Source organism: Thermoascus crustaceus, assembly GCF_041956765.1.
Source record: "Thermoascus crustaceus strain CBS 181.67 unplaced genomic scaffold VTN00scaffold_2, whole genome shotgun sequence".
Classification (NCBI taxonomy): domain Eukaryota; kingdom Fungi; phylum Ascomycota; class Eurotiomycetes; order Eurotiales; family Thermoascaceae; genus Thermoascus; species Thermoascus crustaceus.
Genome location: NW_027192528.1, coordinates 2,295,481 through 2,315,079, shown reverse-complemented (window position 1 = coordinate 2,315,079; position 19,599 = coordinate 2,295,481). Strand labels below are relative to the sequence as shown.

The 19,599-nt window shown below is 50.3% G+C and overlaps 5 protein-coding genes across 5 annotated transcripts, besides 3 other annotated features; 2 read left to right on the top strand and 3 right to left on the bottom strand.

Annotated features, from left to right (window-relative positions):
* Positions 1-2,175: 2,175 nt before the first annotated feature.
* On the top strand, positions 2,176-2,603 carry VTN00DRAFT_4364 (uncharacterized protein; the record flags this gene model as incomplete). Its single annotated transcript, XM_069430783.1, has 2 exons — positions 2,176-2,225; positions 2,372-2,603. The coding sequence occupies 2 exons, from the start codon at positions 2,176-2,178 to the stop codon at positions 2,601-2,603; spliced, it is 282 nt and encodes a 93-aa protein (XP_069289884.1).
* A 1,569-nt stretch (positions 2,604-4,172) lies between these two features.
* Positions 4,173-4,332: a sequence feature (Protein overlapping with rRNA (VTN00DRAFT_4363, KAL2011645.1) was converted to a misc_feature.).
* Positions 4,333-6,103: 1,771 nt separating this feature from the next.
* Positions 6,104-6,414: a sequence feature (Protein overlapping with rRNA (VTN00DRAFT_4363, KAL2011645.1) was converted to a misc_feature.).
* A 115-nt stretch (positions 6,415-6,529) lies between these two features.
* Positions 6,530-6,571: a sequence feature (Protein overlapping with rRNA (VTN00DRAFT_4363, KAL2011645.1) was converted to a misc_feature.).
* A 612-nt stretch (positions 6,572-7,183) lies between these two features.
* On the bottom strand, positions 7,184-7,571 carry VTN00DRAFT_4362 (uncharacterized protein; the record flags this gene model as incomplete). The annotated part of the gene is made up of 2 exons (XM_069430782.1): positions 7,184-7,471; positions 7,539-7,571. 2 exons carry the CDS (start codon positions 7,569-7,571, stop codon positions 7,184-7,186), a joined length of 321 nt encoding a protein of 106 aa, XP_069289883.1.
* A 2,529-nt stretch (positions 7,572-10,100) lies between these two features.
* On the bottom strand, positions 10,101-12,293 carry VTN00DRAFT_4361 (uncharacterized protein; the record flags this gene model as incomplete). The annotated part of the gene is made up of 1 exon (XM_069430781.1): positions 10,101-12,293. One exon carries the CDS (start codon positions 12,291-12,293, stop codon positions 10,101-10,103), a length of 2,193 nt encoding a protein of 730 aa, XP_069289882.1.
* Positions 12,294-15,031: 2,738 nt separating this feature from the next.
* Positions 15,032-17,123, bottom strand: VTN00DRAFT_4360 (uncharacterized protein; the record flags this gene model as incomplete). Its single annotated transcript, XM_069430780.1, has 2 exons — positions 15,032-15,274; positions 15,339-17,123. 2 exons carry the CDS (start codon positions 17,121-17,123, stop codon positions 15,032-15,034), a joined length of 2,028 nt encoding a protein of 675 aa, XP_069289881.1.
* A 464-nt stretch (positions 17,124-17,587) lies between these two features.
* Positions 17,588-19,165, top strand: VTN00DRAFT_4359 (uncharacterized protein; the record flags this gene model as incomplete). The annotated part of the gene is made up of 1 exon (XM_069430778.1): positions 17,588-19,165. One exon carries the CDS (start codon positions 17,588-17,590, stop codon positions 19,163-19,165), a length of 1,578 nt encoding a protein of 525 aa, XP_069289880.1.
* Between the last annotated feature and the right edge of the window lie 434 nt (positions 19,166-19,599).

Genomic DNA, 19,599 nt, shown 5'->3' with positions numbered 1-19,599 from the left:
GTAAGGCACGTTGCCTGCTGGTGGATGCTCCTACAGAGACCTGCATACGCATGCTACTTGTGGACGTCGTGGACTATACTCGAAACTCCAGCAAGTGCGAGCCTCCTTTCAGACTTTCAAATAATGCGCTCTGCATCTCCATGCACACGAACTTGCATGATCCTCGCCCTTCTCGGCTCGGGACTTTGTCTCAAACGGTTGAAACCAAGATTTAAGGGCCACCGGAGGACTGGGGGCGACGGACAATATTGCACATCATTCTCCACCTGCGCCCAACTGCAGATCTCGTTTAATCCTTTTCCTCCGCAGTCTCAGTTCACTCCGTTATGATCGAGTCCGGCCCGTAAGACAGCCGCCCGTGGAGTTTGTGGACCGTGGGCCCGCGACTCCGTCACTCCATGAGACAAGACGCCCAACTTCATCCCAGACATCAGTCACGTCACTTACCGGTCTCGACCCTCGTTTCTGACCAATCTGGAGGGTATGAGATCTGTGCACGCCTCTCGGAGACTCTGCATATGTCTACTCGCTTCTGGTTGGCTCAGAAGTGTCCGACAAGCTCGGCCGGGATATATTCAACTCTCCGGAGAATACTCGAAGTTCGTCTCAAAAAGTTTGGCCGTTAGTTTTAGGTTCGAGTTGTAACTTTTTATTTTCGCATAGCCGCTTCTCTTGATTTCGAGGTAAGCTTCGTGGCGTCGACTAACAACGTCCCTAATAATGTCTATCCAGCGGATATTTCCTGATCTTCGCAGTTCACAGTAGTCGGTATCCTACTCACTGGTGCTGTGAAGGATAATATCAATGTACTTTCTTCACGCTGCATATCCAAGTCAGGGTCCCCGCGGACTTCGGAATTCTACCAAGTACCTTTGTCTACAGCGCTCTGTAACGCCAGTGCGCCCAGCCACAGGCCCAGATGGCTGCAGCCTACGATCGCCTTCGTTTCCAGGCACCCTTTCCGCAGCCCTAAGTTCGCCTGAAGGAGGCTGCGGTGCATATTGAGCGGCGTATGTACTACTCCATAGGTACCTTACACCTGGAGCTGAAGCCTGAACCGCCCCTCGATCGCATTTGGTCTTTCGGCATCTTAAGGCTTGGCCCGACGATAATAATAACGCTGGTCTACTTACGAGTGCTAGCCAGGGAGACCCCGCTGGCGCTGTCCAGTGTCCTAGATCAGCGCACCACAACTTTAAACCGAAGAGGTAGCTGCGTGGACTATCACAGCCCGTTGCAGATCATTTGCAGCGCGCCGGCTGCTGAACATGCTATCTTGCACTTTCTCCGTGACGGCGTGACCCGTCATTCCGGTCTGAGCATGTTTCCTGATATTAGGACCTCGGGGCTAAAATCACGCTTCATCTCTCCATTCTTGATCGGGATCGCTGCCGCAGCTATCCACCTGACAAGTACAGTGGATGATCGAGTTCCTTTTTTTTCAAGTTCAAATATGTTTCAACTCGGTAAAAGGGACCCAATAGGCACAAAGTACTAAACACTAGGTATAATCGCGGTTAACTACGGAATAAGGTGCAGCATAACAATGTCGTGCCTAAGTGGAGGTACACACAACTCGTGGATCCTGAATCGTCAGAATCCGGATCGGATCGAGCACCTCGGATTCCTAGGGCTGCGGCACTTAGTGGCACTTGCACTTAGTTCTTCTGCTGTAATTATTACAACCTAGGTACGGAGTACTAGATGTATGTACGCAGTAAGTTACCTTTGCGGTCATCTAACTTCAGAAATCTGCATAGGTACTGCTCGACCTGCACATATACAGACTTCAGATCACAACTCTGATCCTAAGAAGGCAGAGTATCATAGCTATATGTTGGACATAGATTCAGCCCATGGAGACGAGCCCAGGATGTACACCGGTACAGCACTCCGTAAAAACGTTTTGAAGTTGACCCACAGCTCCAGGGTCCGCTCCACTACAGAAAGTTAGACAGGTTCCTGGTATCTGCTCCAGGAGAGCTGCTCCCTCCTCCATAAAGGGGCAGTTAGATAGGTGGTTATTTAACTAATTGTTGATTATTGGGGAGGTCCAGAGTGGAACCAACTCTGACCACTGTGACCAGACCAAATCAGGGCTTGGTTGATGCTTTTTTTTATCCCTATCATAGGACCTATCCACATGCGCAAGGAAGCAGCAAGGGGGAACGGGCCATGTGCCGGTTCCCTTCTTATTCATGGGATGTCGTTCTTTTCTATGTGCGGTAGGCAGGTACGAGGACTCCGCCAGAAGGATTCTCGCGCAGTTTTTCTTCTTCTTTTCTTTCCCATCCTCAAGCTATTGTTTCGTACATTATACCTACTGTGGAGTATGGTACGCATGTGACTGACCAACATTCGAAAAATATAGCCGTACTCCGCAGTTAACAGGCCTCCCTGACGTCCCCGGTTTCAAGATGAACCCCTGCCGGCTCGAGGCGTCCGGAGGTCACTTTCTAGGCGATAACTATGTACCGAGTACCGATGGATTCTCGGACATATCTAAGTTCGGACCCTGTCTGGCGGTTTCTTACCTCGGCAGTCATTTTGAAGCATTGTCGGCCGGGTCTTGTCTTGCAGAACATCTGAACCGAGGACTTTAGTTGTAAGCTTGAAGTCACGAAAAGAGAGGGAAGGAATATCCCGCGGTGATGATTATTTCGCAGTTATTATCTTATACGCAGTTGTAAGAAAGGAAGGATCGCCGCGTTGAATCCTGCATCATGCGTTTCGCCCTGCAGCTCCGCAGGGTGTTCATTTAAGTTTGTTAAAATCTTTGGTCGAGGTTTGATCGAGGCTCAACGGACGACATCCTTTTCTTGGAAAACAGACGTTGCAAACTCCCTATCTAGTATCTCCACGACCGAAGAAGAAATAAAAAAGTAACCCAGGAAGAGAGAAAACCTGTTTGCAGATTTCCCCATCGCATCTGCGCGTCTGCCTGAGAGTGAACCGTTTCGCTCATCGTCATTTCTCGTATCCGTTTCATGACGTCGGCGGATACTCTAGAAAGTCCGCGGAGTCCGCCTCAGGGGAATTGGGGCGCGGCCCTTTTTACGGGAGTATAAAATAAAGCCACCAAACCAAACCCGGCAGAGGACGAACCTTGCATGGTCCCTTTTTTCTTTTCTTGGCCCTGGCCCCGTCTGCGCTGCTAGCCTTGGTGACTAGTTGGCTAGTTTAGTTTCAATCTCAGTCTTTTCTGCTAGGCGTTCTCCACTTTTGGAGCGCATAGCGCATCGTGTCAGGCTCACTCGGGGATAGATCAGGTACTAGCGCTAACGGCCGATGATGATTCCGAGATTTGTGCTTGGGGATGAGGCGTTTGCCACGGCTGGGCAGGCAAGGGAGCTGAATTGAAAATGTCTTCGTTGCGTGGTCCTCTCACGAGTTTTTCGTTTTTGCGGCAATACTGACTTTCTGCTTGTTAACCAGTAGGTTTTTTTTTTTCTTTTACCCTACGCTTGGAGGAGGCGTAATGGTATTTCAGTGGAAACATCTGACGACCCCCACGAGGCGTATCTGATTTTCGACGATAATAATAATATCACTATCAGCCAGCCACCATCTTGGTGCCCCCTGGGCCCTGGTGCAGCAAGGCCGCCGCCCAGCTCTGGGCGTAGGAATGACCCACAAAATGTATAACCACAACTGGCCATCGATAAATCAGGTGCACAACTGCTCTACTCATTAGAGGACGGAGATTATATCATATTATCGAGCCTTTTTATTCGGTTAGGAAAAGCGATCTTGTTTTACGTGAATTCTTCATGCCAGAAATTTGGAAATTTACACACCTCCATACACATCCCTATAGTATCGGACCTGCCCCAGTATCTCGCTCACACGAAAAGTTCACAGAGCTAAGGAGACCCGTCGGTCAAAAATGAGACGGTGAACGACCAGAACTGATTGACACGAGGTACTCCCCTCTATTCACTAGTTGGAGTCTTAACCCGCGTAATTTTATTGAAGTAGATAGTTTGAATAAGATATTTCCTTGGGGAATTCACGATTGCATCAGTGCTGCCCGTTGTGTGAAGTGAATACATGCCTTCTTAGTTCATATACTTGACCCTTCGCATAAACCAGTGCTGGTATCTTCTCCAGGAAACCATCTAAGCCTTGTTACATACGTTTCAGGAATAAGCCTCGGGATATCCTCAAAACAAATGATGGCATCTCTTGCACCGGGTCCGGGATCTTCCCCGAAAGACAGGATCTGCCTCTCAGATCAGGAAGCTCTAGCCGTCTCACCATCGGAGGAGGCACTGTGGGACTTTACAAGGCAGCAACTTTCAACGCCGCCCAAGGCTTGTCTCCAGGTTACCGGTACACAATTGGTGAAGAGAAATAGTTCAAGTCAGGAAAAAGAGGCTGTCGTGGATTTCGACATCTCGATCGATTACTCAGTCGACTGTGCGAGACTTGATCAGTACAGATCTAAGACAGTAGCAGCGGCACTACTAACTCCTCAACAGAGTCATCTCTAACTCAACGTACAGTTTTGAAAGCTCGCTGCGTGGATGGTGTGAGAGGTATATGAGAGAGCGCGACAAAGACAATAGGGTATGTTTATATATGTATGGTATACATGTACCAAATTATTGCTCCTGACACGCTCTGGATACCCAAGGGTTTGCCATCTACAAAGAAGCTGCACCGTCCAATCGTCCCGCGATATCCACTCGTGTACATCGTCTCGCCACTCAGGTCGCCTACGGGGATACTACAACTGTAAGATTCCGCGACCCCGGGTTGCAGATTGATATACCGCCCCTTGACTGGTCCACTACTACTACCACTAGCATCAACCACAATTCCCACGAGCCCCGAAGTTTGCTGGCATTGCCGCAATACTAATACACAAGGACGAGCCTGGGAACATTCTCCATGGACCCAACTCGTTCAAGGCGCGATAGTGGATAAGCGGCACGGGTGGCTTACGATCCGAGATCCAGTAGTCGCAGTGGGGATGTCACCTTTGCGGAGGGCCATGAAGATCAAGGATCTTTGTGAGGCTGTCACTTCTGAATCTGTACCAGCGTTATGACAAGTGGGGTTGTGATGAAGGTAAGGATTGATGGTGTCTGTGTTTGGGTAATCGGAGCCTTAGCTGTCCAAGGACTGGTCTTCCATGATGAGTCATGAATTAATGCAAGTTATGTCCTCTTAAAAAGACACTTGTTTCAACACATTTGATACAGCTATTTGGCCTATCCGACAGTAGGTTTAGAATAAAGATAAAGTTTCCTACCTCTTCCTGATACTCTATAAGGTAAGACTACTGCTAAAGTAACGCAGTTTACTACTACGAGAGACCCAGCTGTTCAGACATTTAATTCCCCTCCGTATATATCGAATCCAGGTGCTTAACAGTGGATTTTTCTTGCGACGTCAGCTACGGGATTCTTAGAACAGATACAGCCCCCAAGATTCTCGGTCGAACCTGGCAGTCTCGAGTCACTCAAAAAAGCCTATCTGCATAGTCTAGGTGAATCAGAATGTGCCAAATTTGGCATCTCGATTGATTTCTCCATGAGTGGAATGCCAGTTTCTTTACTAGGCTAGGTATCTAAAGCCATCGAAAAAGTTGCACTTGTTAATGTAAAAACTGCTAGTCTACCTTATAGAATTATTTCCTTCTTTATCACTGTTCAGCCTCATAGTAAAACGAATGGACTTTTGGGTTCCGGGTAAAGTGGGAAAAAAAATAAACAAGCGTCTAAGATGCCTCGAGTCTAGATTGGGATCAAAGTGAAGTAGTCAATACAAAGTACGGGGGCAAAAATATGATACGTCAGATGCATCAATCTCCTCCATATTTTTTTCTGGAACAATCTTTACATAATATTCCGTTTTATAATATGCGGGGGCTTTCATGACTTGTTTCAAATCTTTGTGTAGGAGTACATTTAATGGACGGATGCATGCATACTGCAAGGGATTGACTGACTTTGTCTCAGGTTAGCATAGCCGAATGAAATCATGATTATAATTGATAAATACACTACATCCCATTCACGGAGTAAATAAGAGTCTTTTTTTTTCGTCCCTCATAGCGAGGTGGGAGGCGCACTGTACTACACGAGTGCCGGCTGAGCCCCCGCGGGCGAGTCTGGTCGCAAGCGCTTCCCTTTCAACAATTTCACGTGCTATTTAACTCTCTTTTCAAAGTGCTTTTCATCTTTCGATCACTCTACTTGTGCGCTATCGGTCTCCGGCCAGTATTCAGCTTTAGATGGAATTTACCACCTATTTAGAGCTGCATTCCCAAACAACTCGACTCGTCGAAGGAGCTTCACACGGACGCGGCCATCCGTCCCAGACGGGATTCTCATCCTTACACATCATCTCCGTGCTGTCGTGGTTCCTCGGGCCAGCTGCGCCCCATTTGACTACGCAAGCGACGCGGTACTCTGTTTTCTCTTCTTTCCTTCCATTTTTTCTCGGACGGCTTGCTCAATTGCTGGAAAGTATGCCTTCCCTTTCTGCTTGTTTATTTTCATGCGCGTTAATTTTACTGTAGATCATCCAGTACCGAGACAGGCAAAGAAGCTCTGCGATCTAGAAAAACGTAGGCTCCTCAGTAACAGTATGAATATTGCCGAAAACATGGCTGTAGCAAGTCTGTACAAAAAGCAAAAATTACCGCGTAATTGGAGTTGTAGGCGTAGTCGTATGTGCCTACGCAATCCCTGCCCCATAAATGCCCAACACACTAACTGACCGTGAATATGGACGTCAGGTAGAAACGATCGACATACAAGCCAGCCCAGCCAACATAGAGAGCAATTATGTCCGAGACATTATGCGGAGTTCCTCCGACTCTTAGTCTGTCCTATCGTATTCTATTTCCAACACAACTGCTAATGTACCGAGCTAGATACCTGTTGAGAGATAACTAAACTGGATTACGAATCGCAATAGTGTGGCTACTAATACGACTACTCTATCTAGTATCCTGCATCCTTCTATGGTGTATAAGATCAAATTTACGTAGTTAGGTTAACCATTCCATTGGGTACCGCTACAATATAACCAGAGGCTACGGATACAGAAGAAGCTTATTCTTCCGGTTACAAGTCAAGCCGTGCAGATTGAATGGACTAGAAAGTAATGAGTTGGATTATATTACGCAATATTAAGAGAAAATTAGCATACCACTTTTTTTTCCACCCTTTTAACATTCTGTTTCTGCAGACTGGGCCTGTCCCTCCGACTCTTGTGTCTTCAGCAGAGATGGATTGGTTGAAGCAGTTGTGACGCAATTGTGGAATTTGACACTGTCGTCGTTGGAGAAGGAGGGAGAGGAAGGAGGGCCAGGAACCCATGGAAGAATCTCCGATGAGGACCTGTACAGCTTGGTTGCATGAGTGTTGAAGTCGTCATTGTCATCGCTGTCGTCGTCGTCATCATCGTCGATGTCATATGCTGCACCGGACATCGACACAATACGGTTGAGATGGGACTGCACTCAAGCAGCTCGAAGCTTGGGAGCGGGAGACGATCGGGATCTAAATTAGTCAAATTTCCACCTCAATATGCCGAGCGTTGGAGGCAGCCCGCATGCTGGCACTTTTCCCAGAAGAGAAGATGTAAATTCTATCAGGATAAATACTAATCTCGAACAGTATCAACGGAACTGTGCCATATCTGTTTGAACCAGTGTACTGTCCTTGGCGTGAGAAAGATACTCCCATCGTTAATGGTGGTGACTGTCTACTGCGTCCCAAAATTCAGACCAAAGTACAGTAGCTAAATATGAGAAGCAAGCACATAAAGAATAGACCCATTCCACGAAGGTGCAGAGGAAGCAATAGTATTAGCTAGTACAGGTAGATGGTGAAAGAGTTGGAGACTTTTTGGATTTCATTGATCCATTGTTGGATCAGGTAGAGATATGCAGCCGTGTCCAGAGAATGTGGATCCAAGAAATCTGCGCAAAGAACCCCTTTGCAGAGTCAGTGGAGTAGACCGTGGATCCATACCTAATCGATCAAGCTGGTCTCACAAAGGCAAGTCTCAGCCTGATTGGTAAGTACGAAATACTGGGTTTGCTTCACGTTGTAGATAAAATATAATTTTGTTTAGAGTGAATAGTGTCATATCAAGGGTGAAGTCATGCACCTGTTCACCGGAGGATGGCCGGTAGCAGCGGTAATCCGCATCAAATACCATTTTCCGACGTACATTTGGAAATATAGGTTTGGTAGGCAATATGACTCTGGCCTTGGGTTACAATAAGAAAGTAATTTTTGTTGCGGTCTTATTGGACGCTAGCAAGTTTTCGAGGAGCTTTCCTTGGATTCGTCATCCATTTATCGTGACGGTTCTCATTGAAGTCTGTGCCTCTCGTGTCCTCAGACACCAGCATTTCCTTTTGTGAAGTAGTATAATGTGAAATATAGACTGTCGAATGTCCTGTCTAGGGCATAGTAGTAACCATATAAGGTAATTAGAGATTAGGCGTAGTTTATATATCTAGGCAGTATTAAAGGGCCAATTTATATTATCTTAGCTGGTAGAATTACAGTACATTGCATCCAATGATTGGGAGGTATTGTAGAGAAGGATTTTAATACTGAGAGTTAATCATTCGCGACCAGCAAAGGAATATATACCATTCGATTTCCTATCACTGTACAGTGTGGTATTCGTAGGCAATACCACCTCGAATGCCAGGACATGCAGTGACCTACAGAGTTGGCAACCTAAATGATAGGTATTGGGCATTCATTTTGTTCTCTTCGAGTCCACTGCAATGTGACCGTCACTGGTAAAGAGTGCAGTTGGTGGACTGTATGAACTCAACGGTGTTCTGGCACAGTATGGGAGTTACATGTCGTCGAGTTGAGTGACCATTTAGGAAAATATTTACATGATACCGACCTAGCAATGGGCGCATTGACTACCTATAGGTAGCGAATCGGCCTGCTTGGTTGGTGTGATGGAGTTGAAGCCTAGTAAGTAGTACTTAGTATTCATGAGCATCCAAGGTTACAAGGGGGGCGTGGCCTTTAATGCAAATTATTTCCAAGTGTACTGGCTAGGAGGCTGATCTTTTCAAGTAGTTCAAATAACATGCCAAGACCTCTGGCAGTCTAATGAGAGCGCTGGCAGATCTCCACCAGAATAGCCCCACTGATATTGGACCTAGGTTGAAAATAATACATTAACTTTGCTTGGCCTGGAAGATAAACACATAGTACGCTCATTGGATTCCCAGATCGATAAATTAAAACCTCCGGTCATTCAGTACATGCACCCAACCGGACATAAGCTCTTTATTGCAAACATTCGCACATAGAGCTACCTAGATATACAGGACACGTCCATACATTAACCCAATCGGAACCCAAGTCGAGCAAGTCAGAATGAGGTAAAAAGGCCTTTCCGGACGCTGTCGAAGGCCATATCATCCAACTCCCTTGATTCGGTTTTACCCAAAACATGGGAACCAGGATGTACATAGACAAGTGCAAAAGGGAAAGATGAGCAATATGTCACCATGAACTGAAGGATCAGAAAGCAAAAAATAGGATATCCGCAAGATGCACAACGGAAAAGAGCAAGATACGCATTGGACATCCAGGCCAAAACTTACAGCAAAACAAAAGGAGCGCATGCTCCAAGGTCCGTACAGGGTATTAATAATGCAACGAACGGAGAGGATGAGCAAATCAGACGGCTCCGGACAGAAATGAAAGACGCTGACAACACAGAGACTCGGGAGACACGCCTAACCTGACTACAATGCAAAAGACTGAAGCCCCAACTGAGAAAATACAGAGGCGCACATTTCCGTAAAGAGTGTTAGGCCACCGATGATACGGCTGGCAAGGAATGTATCGAATGTATCGACAGGCATAGCGTGATGTCATTACCTCGCCTGCTTCAACGAGGATACCAACTATGAGACAAGTCACAGGAGTCGTAGCGGAGTAGATACCAAGATAAAGGGACGGGCAAGCCACCCTCTCTCGCTTTGACGTAGATCATAGCGTGCAAGAGAGTGGTCTTGATGCGTGAAAGAACGTTGTTTTGTGGGTCGGGAGATAAGTCGGATATTTACAGCTGACCTGGAGGACGACGGGCGGTTACTTGCTAGTACCGAGATTCAACCAGCTCATATCCGAGTTGATATTGCTGTGAGGCTGTTCGCCAAAGTAATCCTGTATTACGACGCTGGATTGGCGGGCACTGGAACGTGTCGTATCATTTCCCCGGGATTGAATCCGGGAACGCTCTTGTGCGGCGGAAGCCCCACGGGCAGGGGCCGGGGGATAGAGACTGTTGCTATAGGTGCTGCTTGGCGGACGTAGCGAGTCTCGTAGATCCCTCTGCGACCAGCCTTCTTGAACACTTGCTCGAATTCCAGATGAGAACGCATCTGGTCGATCGTGGTCATCATCGTCCGAGGCAAGACTGACCGAGTCAGCGCTAGAGATTTTGGCCGATTGACCAGGTTGAACACCAACGCCATGACCTTCCGTATCCCAGAAGACGTGTTCGGTGCTCGGACTCCCTGAGTGGACACGTCCTATGGGTTTCGGTTGGTCCAGTACACCTAGGTTTAGGGGTGTGACACCCGCAACGGCTGCGCGAGGCCACACACTGCCGTCGGAACCGGATGACTTCGCACTGTCGGAAGAAACAGCTGATCGTGTGGACTCCATTCGCACAAGATTCGTGGCATCATTGTCCTGGAAATATTTACTCCATCCTTCGTCCGTACGTCGATCACCTCGGGGGAGATCATCTGGAGAGGAGCGTTGCGGTGACCGTTGATCTGAGCCCGACATTGCACTTGTGGCACCATCTGCACGGCTAGAAAGAATTGTTGTCAATGGACTTTTAGATAGCTCGCGAGGCGATTGGCCATAGCCCTGACCACGGGCCTCTGCGAATTTCTCACTATATTTGCCAGACATTATGGCGAAAGAGTCAGCCGATGGTACTGGACCTCTTGCCATAGGAAATGCAGATCGGGCGAGAGGCTCCATTCCCTGGTCTTGGAAACTCAACCGATCTTTATCGGCGGAACTATCGCCATTACGCCCCTTACGGCCTTCCATCTGCTTTTTCTTCTTAAGCCACCTAAGGACCAGCAGGGCGATGACTAACAAGGCCGCGAACCCCAGGATGGATCCAAGTGTCGCACCGATAATCGTATTGGTTCGACTCTTAGAGCTCTCCCCGGAACCGATGGCTGCAGCAGAAGACGATCCGGAGGCAATCGACGTGGCGGCCCCGGTTCCAGAGGTCCCAGTTGCTGTGGCTACATTGTCCCCATTGAACACCCTGCTTGCATCCAGCCAACGGTTCGCCGATTGATCGAAGATGCATATAGGATCAGTTTCGCTCCCGCCGGAAATGACCACAAGCCCATTGTTATCCTGCGCCAGTGAATATCCAGTCCTAGGCTCCTTTGGCGCAAAGGTACCGTTGTATGGAGGATAGTCAGCCAGAGTGAGGTCTCGTTTCGTCTTCGCCAAAGGTGTATCGGTAGATGAAGATGAAGTGCCAACAAGTTGGCCTGGACGCGCAGGAACACCGCCGACATCGAGTAGAGCCACCCTCGTAACGGTATTAGGCGACGTACTCATGTCAAAGGTCTCTAAGACCTTGCTGCCATCGGAGCCCTGAACCAAGGCGCATTTAACCTGATCTGGGAGTCCTTGCGCGAGGGACGCGCCTGAGTCTGCCCAGCCTCCTTCCTTGGGGTTGAAGACAAAGACTCGTGTACTGGATGTATCACCACCCAGCAATGCAGCTCTGCTATCATCCCAGGGCAGTAGCATAGGTGATACAGCTGGCGGTGCTCCCTGTGACATGTAGGATGAAACGTCGTAGGGTGGAGAGGTGGAAATTGTAAAAGTCTGAGTTGAGGGAGTCTCATTGCCGTCCTGTGAACCTGCGTAGACGAGAATGGACGACGTCGTATTGAGATACGCAGCTCCATGATGGGTGCGGTTTCGAATGTCTTCCGTCAGTAGGTCGAGAGTCTCCCACTGTCCTTTCTGGAATGAATACCGCTGGAGTCCATAGTAATCAGGAGAGTCAGTTGTGCCTCCAACCACGTAGAGCGCGGCTTGGTTATTGTCCCCGTCAACCCCCCCTTTGACGCACGTTGCGCCTGACACAGCTTCTCCCTTTGGGAGCTGCTTCCATTTCCCGTTCAATTGGAGCGGCAAGGACAGAAAAGACTTAGGGGTGTAGACGTAGAGTATGTTGTCGTAGATAACGGAGCAGTGGTCCTCCAGCTTCACCGGAGGAGTTGGGAGAGACATATCGAAAGATGCGTGTCTTCGCATACGCCGGCCGAAGATAAATGTAAATAAACGACCAGCCAACAAGCAGTTGGATGCTGATTCAATGAGCGGCAATGTCAAAAAAAAAGAGCGAAACGGAGGAAGACTGCCAGAGTACTATCTCATGGTTAAGCAGCGACCGGATTCGTGAATGAGCACCTCGAGATCGATATCGACGGCTCTACCAGTGACGTAGGCGTACGGAGAGCCCGATTGCCAGCGATTGGGTGTGTAGATAATCGTTCCAACCTCTCAGGATCCCAGTCCAGGTCTCTTCAGATTGTCGAGTTCGGACACGCCTCGAAGTTTACTGACTTGCGGAGGTGTCTCGCCTCGATCTCTTCTAAACGGTGCCCGCGAAAATGAGTGGCAGCGCAACTGTCAAACAAAGGAGTGTGAAAAGTGAGCCGTATCGAGGGAAACGGTACCCAGGTACTCAGCACCGGTCTCAAACCGGCCAGAAGACGCGACACGTCGAGACAAAGAGGGTAAATTGGGAGATAAAACGAACTCCCTGTTTTCACAGGACGGAGAGCAATGGGCGCCGTGGACTGACAGCCGACAGCCCCAGAAGAAGGACGACAGGGGAGTTGGAAGATGAAACAACGGGGTACAGCTTTGGCCACCAGCACGTCGAGAGGTCCTGAGGGAAACAGGTCTGAGAAGGATAGATAACGAGGGAAGAGACTAGAGCGTTGCACCCGGCAAAGAAGTGCACTGCACCGTCGAACAACAAGAAGGCCTCAACAAGAGAGGACGAAGGACTCAGCCTGTCTCCGGACTTGACCTCGAGGACGGGAAGAGGGAGAGAGGGAGGTGGGGAGGAGACGCTCTCCTGGGCTGTTGACAAGGGGCGCGTGAGGGAGCGATCTGCTAGAGACTAACCGCGCCAGGTCTGCGCCGGCGTCCATCGATCATCCTGTCCCTCTCTACCCTCCCACCGGAGAAGCACTGCGGTATTATTACTCTGGTTATTCTTACTGTACCATCATTTTTTTGTGCTTCCAAGCTCGAGCAGCTGTGGCTTCTGCTCTACAAAAACGCTGTGATGAACAGGGGTTCATGTCAGCTTGTGTCATGATGCTCTGGGAAACATCGTTAACTGTCTCCAGGAGCCCACTTTGAAACCCACATGTCACTGCTTCGACGCCATCGTCGACTGGATCTGTGCAAAAGCTAAGAAAACCCCCGATTGAGCTTTGACGCAGTACGGAGTATGCGCAGTATGATGATGTGCCTCTTCAATGGGCAACTCCTACCACTTCGATGCAAGGACAACCTCGATAACGGTCTGCAGACTGCAGCAGCAGGAAGAGTGGAACTAATACGGGGTGATATTGAATAATCACATCAACATCACACCAAAAACACGGTCATGCTGTCTACTTGTACGCCGTTGGAGCGGCTGGCTGAGCGCGTTATCCATGGACCGCCAGTGGAGTCGTCGGTTGTCCCAGACCCGTCTCCCGATAGGCATCGCGCCACCTCGCTATCGATTGCCTTCACGATGAGGGGTGGCCTTAAATACAAGTAGTACGGAGTACGGAGCACTGCGTCAATCTGACTTCCAGCTGACTTTTTAGAGAGGGTCACAAGATTCAGATTAACCACGATATATCTCATTTTTCACACGCCGCGCCGTGGAGCTCACGAATGATCGAATAAACAGCTGATTGTGGTCCTCACTGGTTCCCTTGGGAGACCTTTCTAGTGCCCAGTCGAGTTCTCAAGGAGCCCAATTGGCCATGCCCGACGGGCGGCAGACGGCAACAAAAACGGTCATTCGTTCAAGGGCGCAAAGCCCGCAAGCTCCCCTGCCTAGCCAGGAACAAGGTTACCTTGGTGGCCCTTGAGGGGCTCGCGAACAGTTAGCACAGGGGCAACAAACTGAAATAGCCGACAACAAACGTCACTGGCCCTTGCTGACCGGGGCCGGCACGATAACCTGTGTCCTGTGAACTCTGCCATGTTGCCCTACTGAGTAATGTGTTCAGTACACACTTAACTACGCTGCGTAGTGTGCGCGGAGGAGCCACTATCTTGCCGTCTCACAACATGGCACGTTCTACAAGACGCATTCTTGTCCTGACGGGTTTGTCCTCACAACACCCTTCAAAAGTCATAGACAAGGAGGATACAGGACGTTGAATGCAGAAATAAGCACAGGAGACAAATACAAATCATTATTGGCACTGTGATAATGACGTCCTTTTGCCCCTGCATTAATAGCCAAGACGTGCACCGTGCCCAATTTACGGTGTACTGTGTAGAGGGGCTGCAGCACATACTCCATATAGGGCAATGATCCACGCCATGTTCATTGATCTACCCCACACCACAGCCATTTACATACAGGACTTAACCGGAAATACCGGGCTTCGGGACAAGGAAAAAAAAGGAGCATTGGCAAATTCAATTATTATTCCAACCCGATCGGAGTTTTGACATGAAAAAAATCTTAGCAATAACGACCTTTTACAATATGCTGTGCAATACCAACAGCACGTGCCATAAAAAATACTCGGTACATCTTCCGCACTAAGCGCCCGCGCCCACCATATGACCCTGAGAAGTTCGGACAAATTCTCGAAAAATCGACGACGTGCATAAAGTTGAAAAGCTGTGACAGCTGGGTGACATCACGGCTTGTAGACCGAGACGGCCCAGTCGCGTTCGACGTCGGGTGTCGATCATCATCAATACACCGCATACGATCTCTAAGACTGCTGCTGAGCCTGCTCCTGCTTCCACTGGTGGGCTCTCTGGAGCAGCCTGGACAGGTTCGCTGCAGACTCGTCGTCCGCAGGGAAGACATAATCCATGTACTCCTCGTATCTGTCGTCGTCCAGCTTGCGTCTCTTCTTGACCCTGCGGGGCATCTGCTTCTCGATCTTCTCGATGTCTTCGGGAGACCCGTGCGTGTGTTCGAACGATTTCCAGGCATTCAGGAGATCCACGCGCTAAGAAGTTATTAGTGACGTGCCGCCTGGGGCAGATAGCCAGAGGTGTGGGTGGGTAACTTACCTCCTCCTTGAGATCCTTCTCTTTCATCACCTTGTATGCCCGCTCGAAGATCTTCCTAGCGCGGCGCTTCGCATCCTCGCTGACAGGCCGCTCTTCTTCCTCTTCTTCCTCCTCCTCTTCCCCTTCTGGGACGTTGATCTCGAACCGTGCATAGTTGATCCATACCTTGACGTGGTCGGTTTTCTGCAAAAGACGCTCGTATAGTTGTCGGACCCGATCGTACTCTCCTTCATACTCCTCGAAGTCGATGTACGCCTTCCACACGAGCTCGGGCATGTCCAACATTGGCTGCTCAATGCCAAGTTCGAATATAGCCCTTGCTCGATCTAGGTCATCAAGACCACGCTCCAGTTCCGCGAATTTGATCCAGGCCTGACTGTTTGCCGGGTTCCACTCTATTTGCTTTTCGAACAGCGTCCTGCATCTAACGAACTCGAATAGCTGACGCTCCAGATCGATGTAACCCCTGAACAGCTTGTCCTTGGGACACATTCCGATTGCCTGGCCTAGCGTCTTGCGAGCCGCTTGCAGATCCATCTGTCTGATCTCAAATTGGGCCTTCATGAGCCAGATCTTGGCGAACGTGAACTTCTTATGAGGAATGAGCTTCAGGCACTCCTGGTATATCTGGCGCGCACGTTCCATATCCTTGTTCTCCATTTCCTCCCAGAGAGCGTAGAATATCCAGAGGTAGATGTATCTCCTCCAGTGGCGTTTCTCCTGGGACGGAGGGATCTGTGCGATGGCCCGTTCATAGACATCCCGGACGCGGTCCACATCACCTGATGTCTCCTCCAGTCTGGCAAAGTCAAACCAGACATCATAGTTTCTGGGGTTCTCCTTGAGCTGTTCCTCATACTGGACTCTCCGTTTAGAGAGGATTACATCCTCGACTCCGTCCTTATCTCCGAATTGCTTCTCGAAGGTCGTGTAGGCCTTGTGAAGTGCCATTGACTTGGCGCGAGGAAGCCGATCCAAGGCGAACTTGTAGATGGCCCTTGCCCGCTCATACTCCTTCAGCTTGGTCTCGAACTTGGCGTAGGCGATAAACAGCTTCTCGTCCATGAAGTCCTCGCCCAGAGTCTCAATCGCCAATCCATAGACCTCCCTGACCATGTCACTCGTTCCATATTCCTCCTCGAACCGGGCCCACTTTATCCAATTCCTCGGTTCCGGGTGGACCACGGTAAAGCGTTCGAAGATAGCACGGGCTCTCTCGAACTCATTGTATCTCTTCTCCAGCTTGATGTACGCGCTCCAAGCACCCTCATCCGGCTCCCACGACATCCAGCGCTCGAAGACCTGGCGAGTACCGGGGATATTCCCCAGGGTCTCCTCCATGTAGACATACTTGTACCACAGCTTATCCACCCGGGGCAGAATCGTGACGGCACGGTCAAGCAGGTTCCTGGCATGGTTGATATTCCTCGTCTTCATCTCCGCCTCGATGTACCGGATCCAGAGCACGACGGACGTCGGGTTCACATCCAGCGCGCGCTCGAAGATGGACCGCGCCCGCCGAAACTCCTTCTGCTCCAGCTCCCACTGCGCGTAGCGCATCCAGTTGTTCATGTTCAGCCGGTTCCGGCGCACATAGTCCTCGAATTCTTTCCGCTTGCGCCCCTGGTACTCGTGCAGCTCCTCGAGGTCGGCGAACCGCTGGGTCGGCACCTGCAGCGCGGGCTCCTGTCTGTCGACCGCCTCGCGGAGCAGCTGCTCAGCGGAGATCTGTTGGGGCGCGGGGGCCTTGTTCTTGACCCTTGGGGGGCCGCGTGAGGACTCCATTGTGAGATGTGGTTCAGGTGTTGTTTATCCTCTGGATAGCTGACAATCGGTGAGATTGCGGCGAGGAAACGAAACTTGTATCGGTCGGATTCTTCAGGGAAAAGGTTGGTAGGAGAACGATGAGAGTCGATAGGATGAAAAGTTAAGGAAGGAAAATGAATCCTTCTCTCAGAGCTCGCTGCTCTTGCACGGTTCAGCCTCCCCAAGCTGACCTGCCCGGTAGTCCTGGAGACTCCTCCAGCTTCGCTGCGACAAGAAACATAAGAGTTGCAGCGAAGGTCTCTTGCGCCACCCGGAGCCGCTGGCCTAGCTCCGGTGCGCCTCTCAGCAGGGCGCGTTGCTTATGTAAGCAGATTCAGCCGACTGCGTTATTGACATCGACCGTGGCGACGCTCACTTTCTTCAACAATCGACCGCAACCTCCGCCTTCTCCGGTGGTTCTCTCTCCATCTCCCACCGTCACCATGTCGACTGCAGAGGAGCTCTTGAGGGACTTTGAGGAGGATGAGGAGGGACTTGAGGAAGGACTCCAGGAAGGATTGGAGGAGGCCCAGGAGCTTGAAGATGCAGAACGCATGGAGGAGGAGCCCTCCGAACCCAAAGTTACCAATGACTTCGAGCGCGCGACGTCTACGGCCGATGAACTCACGCGACTACACAAAGTCCTGCGCGACCACTACTCGATACGATTCCCCGAGCTCGAGACGCTGGTCACGAATCCCATCGACTACGCGAAGACCGTTGCAATCCTGAAAAATGGCCCACTCGACAACATCAAGGCGCTGGCCGAGTCGGCCGACAACATGGTCGGCGCCCCGCTCAAGTCCGTCCTGGATGGACCATCATTGATGGTCGTTGCGGTAGAAGGAACGACCACTCGAGGGCGGGAGATGACCGAAGCGGAACTGAAGGTCGTTCTCGACACCTGCGAGAAGATCCTGAAGCTTGACCGTGAGAGGACCGCTCTCGCGGAGAATGTGCAGTCTCGTATGACGGAGATTGCGCCAAACCTTACAGCGTTGATCGGACCCCAGACCGCCGCTCAATTCCTGAACCAAGCCGGTGGACTGCTCGAGCTTTCCAAGATCCCAGCATGCAACCTGGCCGCACAAGGGTCGAAGAGACAGGAAGGGCTTGGTTTTGCAACCAATGTCGGGATTAGACACCAGGGTTTCCTCTACAATTCACCCATCATCCAGGGTATCCCGAATGACTTGAAGCGACAGGCAATGCGCATTGTCTCTTCCAAGATGGTCTTGGCCGCTAGAGCGGATGTCGCAGGCACCAACCGCGATGGGTCAATGGGAGAGGAATTGAAGCAGCAGTGTTTCCAGCGTCTGGAGAAGCTTACAGAGCCGCCACCAAACAAGGGGCCGCGCGCTCTTCCTGTGCCTGACGATAAACCCTCGAGAAAGCGAGGTGGACGAAGGGCCCGTAAGGCTAAGGAAGCTGTTGCGATGACGGAGATTCGCAAGGCTCAGAACAGAGTGGCGTTCGGCAAGGAGGAAGAAGAAGTAGGCTACGGCACTGGTGAAGGCACCCGAGGACTGGGAATGCTTGGCCAGCAGAACGACGGCCGTATTCGCGCGACTCAGATCGACCAGAGGACCAGGGCCAAACTCAGCAAGTCGAACAAAGGGTGGGGAGCAGCGACGCCTCTCAGCGGCACGGCCTCTTCACTCCGTGGTTTTGGACAAGGCGCTGGCCCTGGAAGTGCGACTGTTCTCCAAGCAAAGGGTCTCCGAACGTCAGGTGTCGGCACAGCCGGAACCGCCAGTTCGATTGCATTTACACCCGTGCAGGGTCTCGAGCTTGTTGATCCGAAGGTTCAGGCTGAGATGAATCGGAAACGGAAAGCAGAGGAGGACAGATGGTTCAAGAGTGGTACTTTTACACAGGTGGGCAATCAGAGCCAGAGCGGTCAGAGCAGTACTGCTCCGAAGGAGAATGGAGGATTCAAAGTACCGGAACTGCCTGCCAGGAAGAAGGTTGACACGGGCGAGGGCAAGATGCCTCCACCCCCGCCACCGGTGAAGAAATGATTTGTTTCAATTGAGGGTGTATCATTCCCCGGAAAAAGTGGGTCGTCTTGTGCAGAAGCATTTTCGAGGCGTTTGGGGGTTGCGGGCTACACTTATGACTGCTGTACTTGCATGATACCAGATCATGTTCTGTTTTAGGACCAGGACCGGCAGGAATGTCTGCCTTGAAATCCGAATAGCTCAATCTTCAATTATAGTCTATGTCTTGTCATGTATATCATTAATGGAATGCGTGAATGGAGGTTTGGTGCGTAGTCTCTACTGTGTACTGTGTAGGCGGTCTTAGGTGATCCGATTCGCCATAGTGGGCTTCTTGTAAATGACCTATCGTAGTCCAATATTTTTTATCGTTTCAGAGGGATCTATCCGGGCCGTCGGCAAGATCGGCGTGGCGGCTTGGCGGATGGTGTGATCGGACCTGAACGACACTCGAT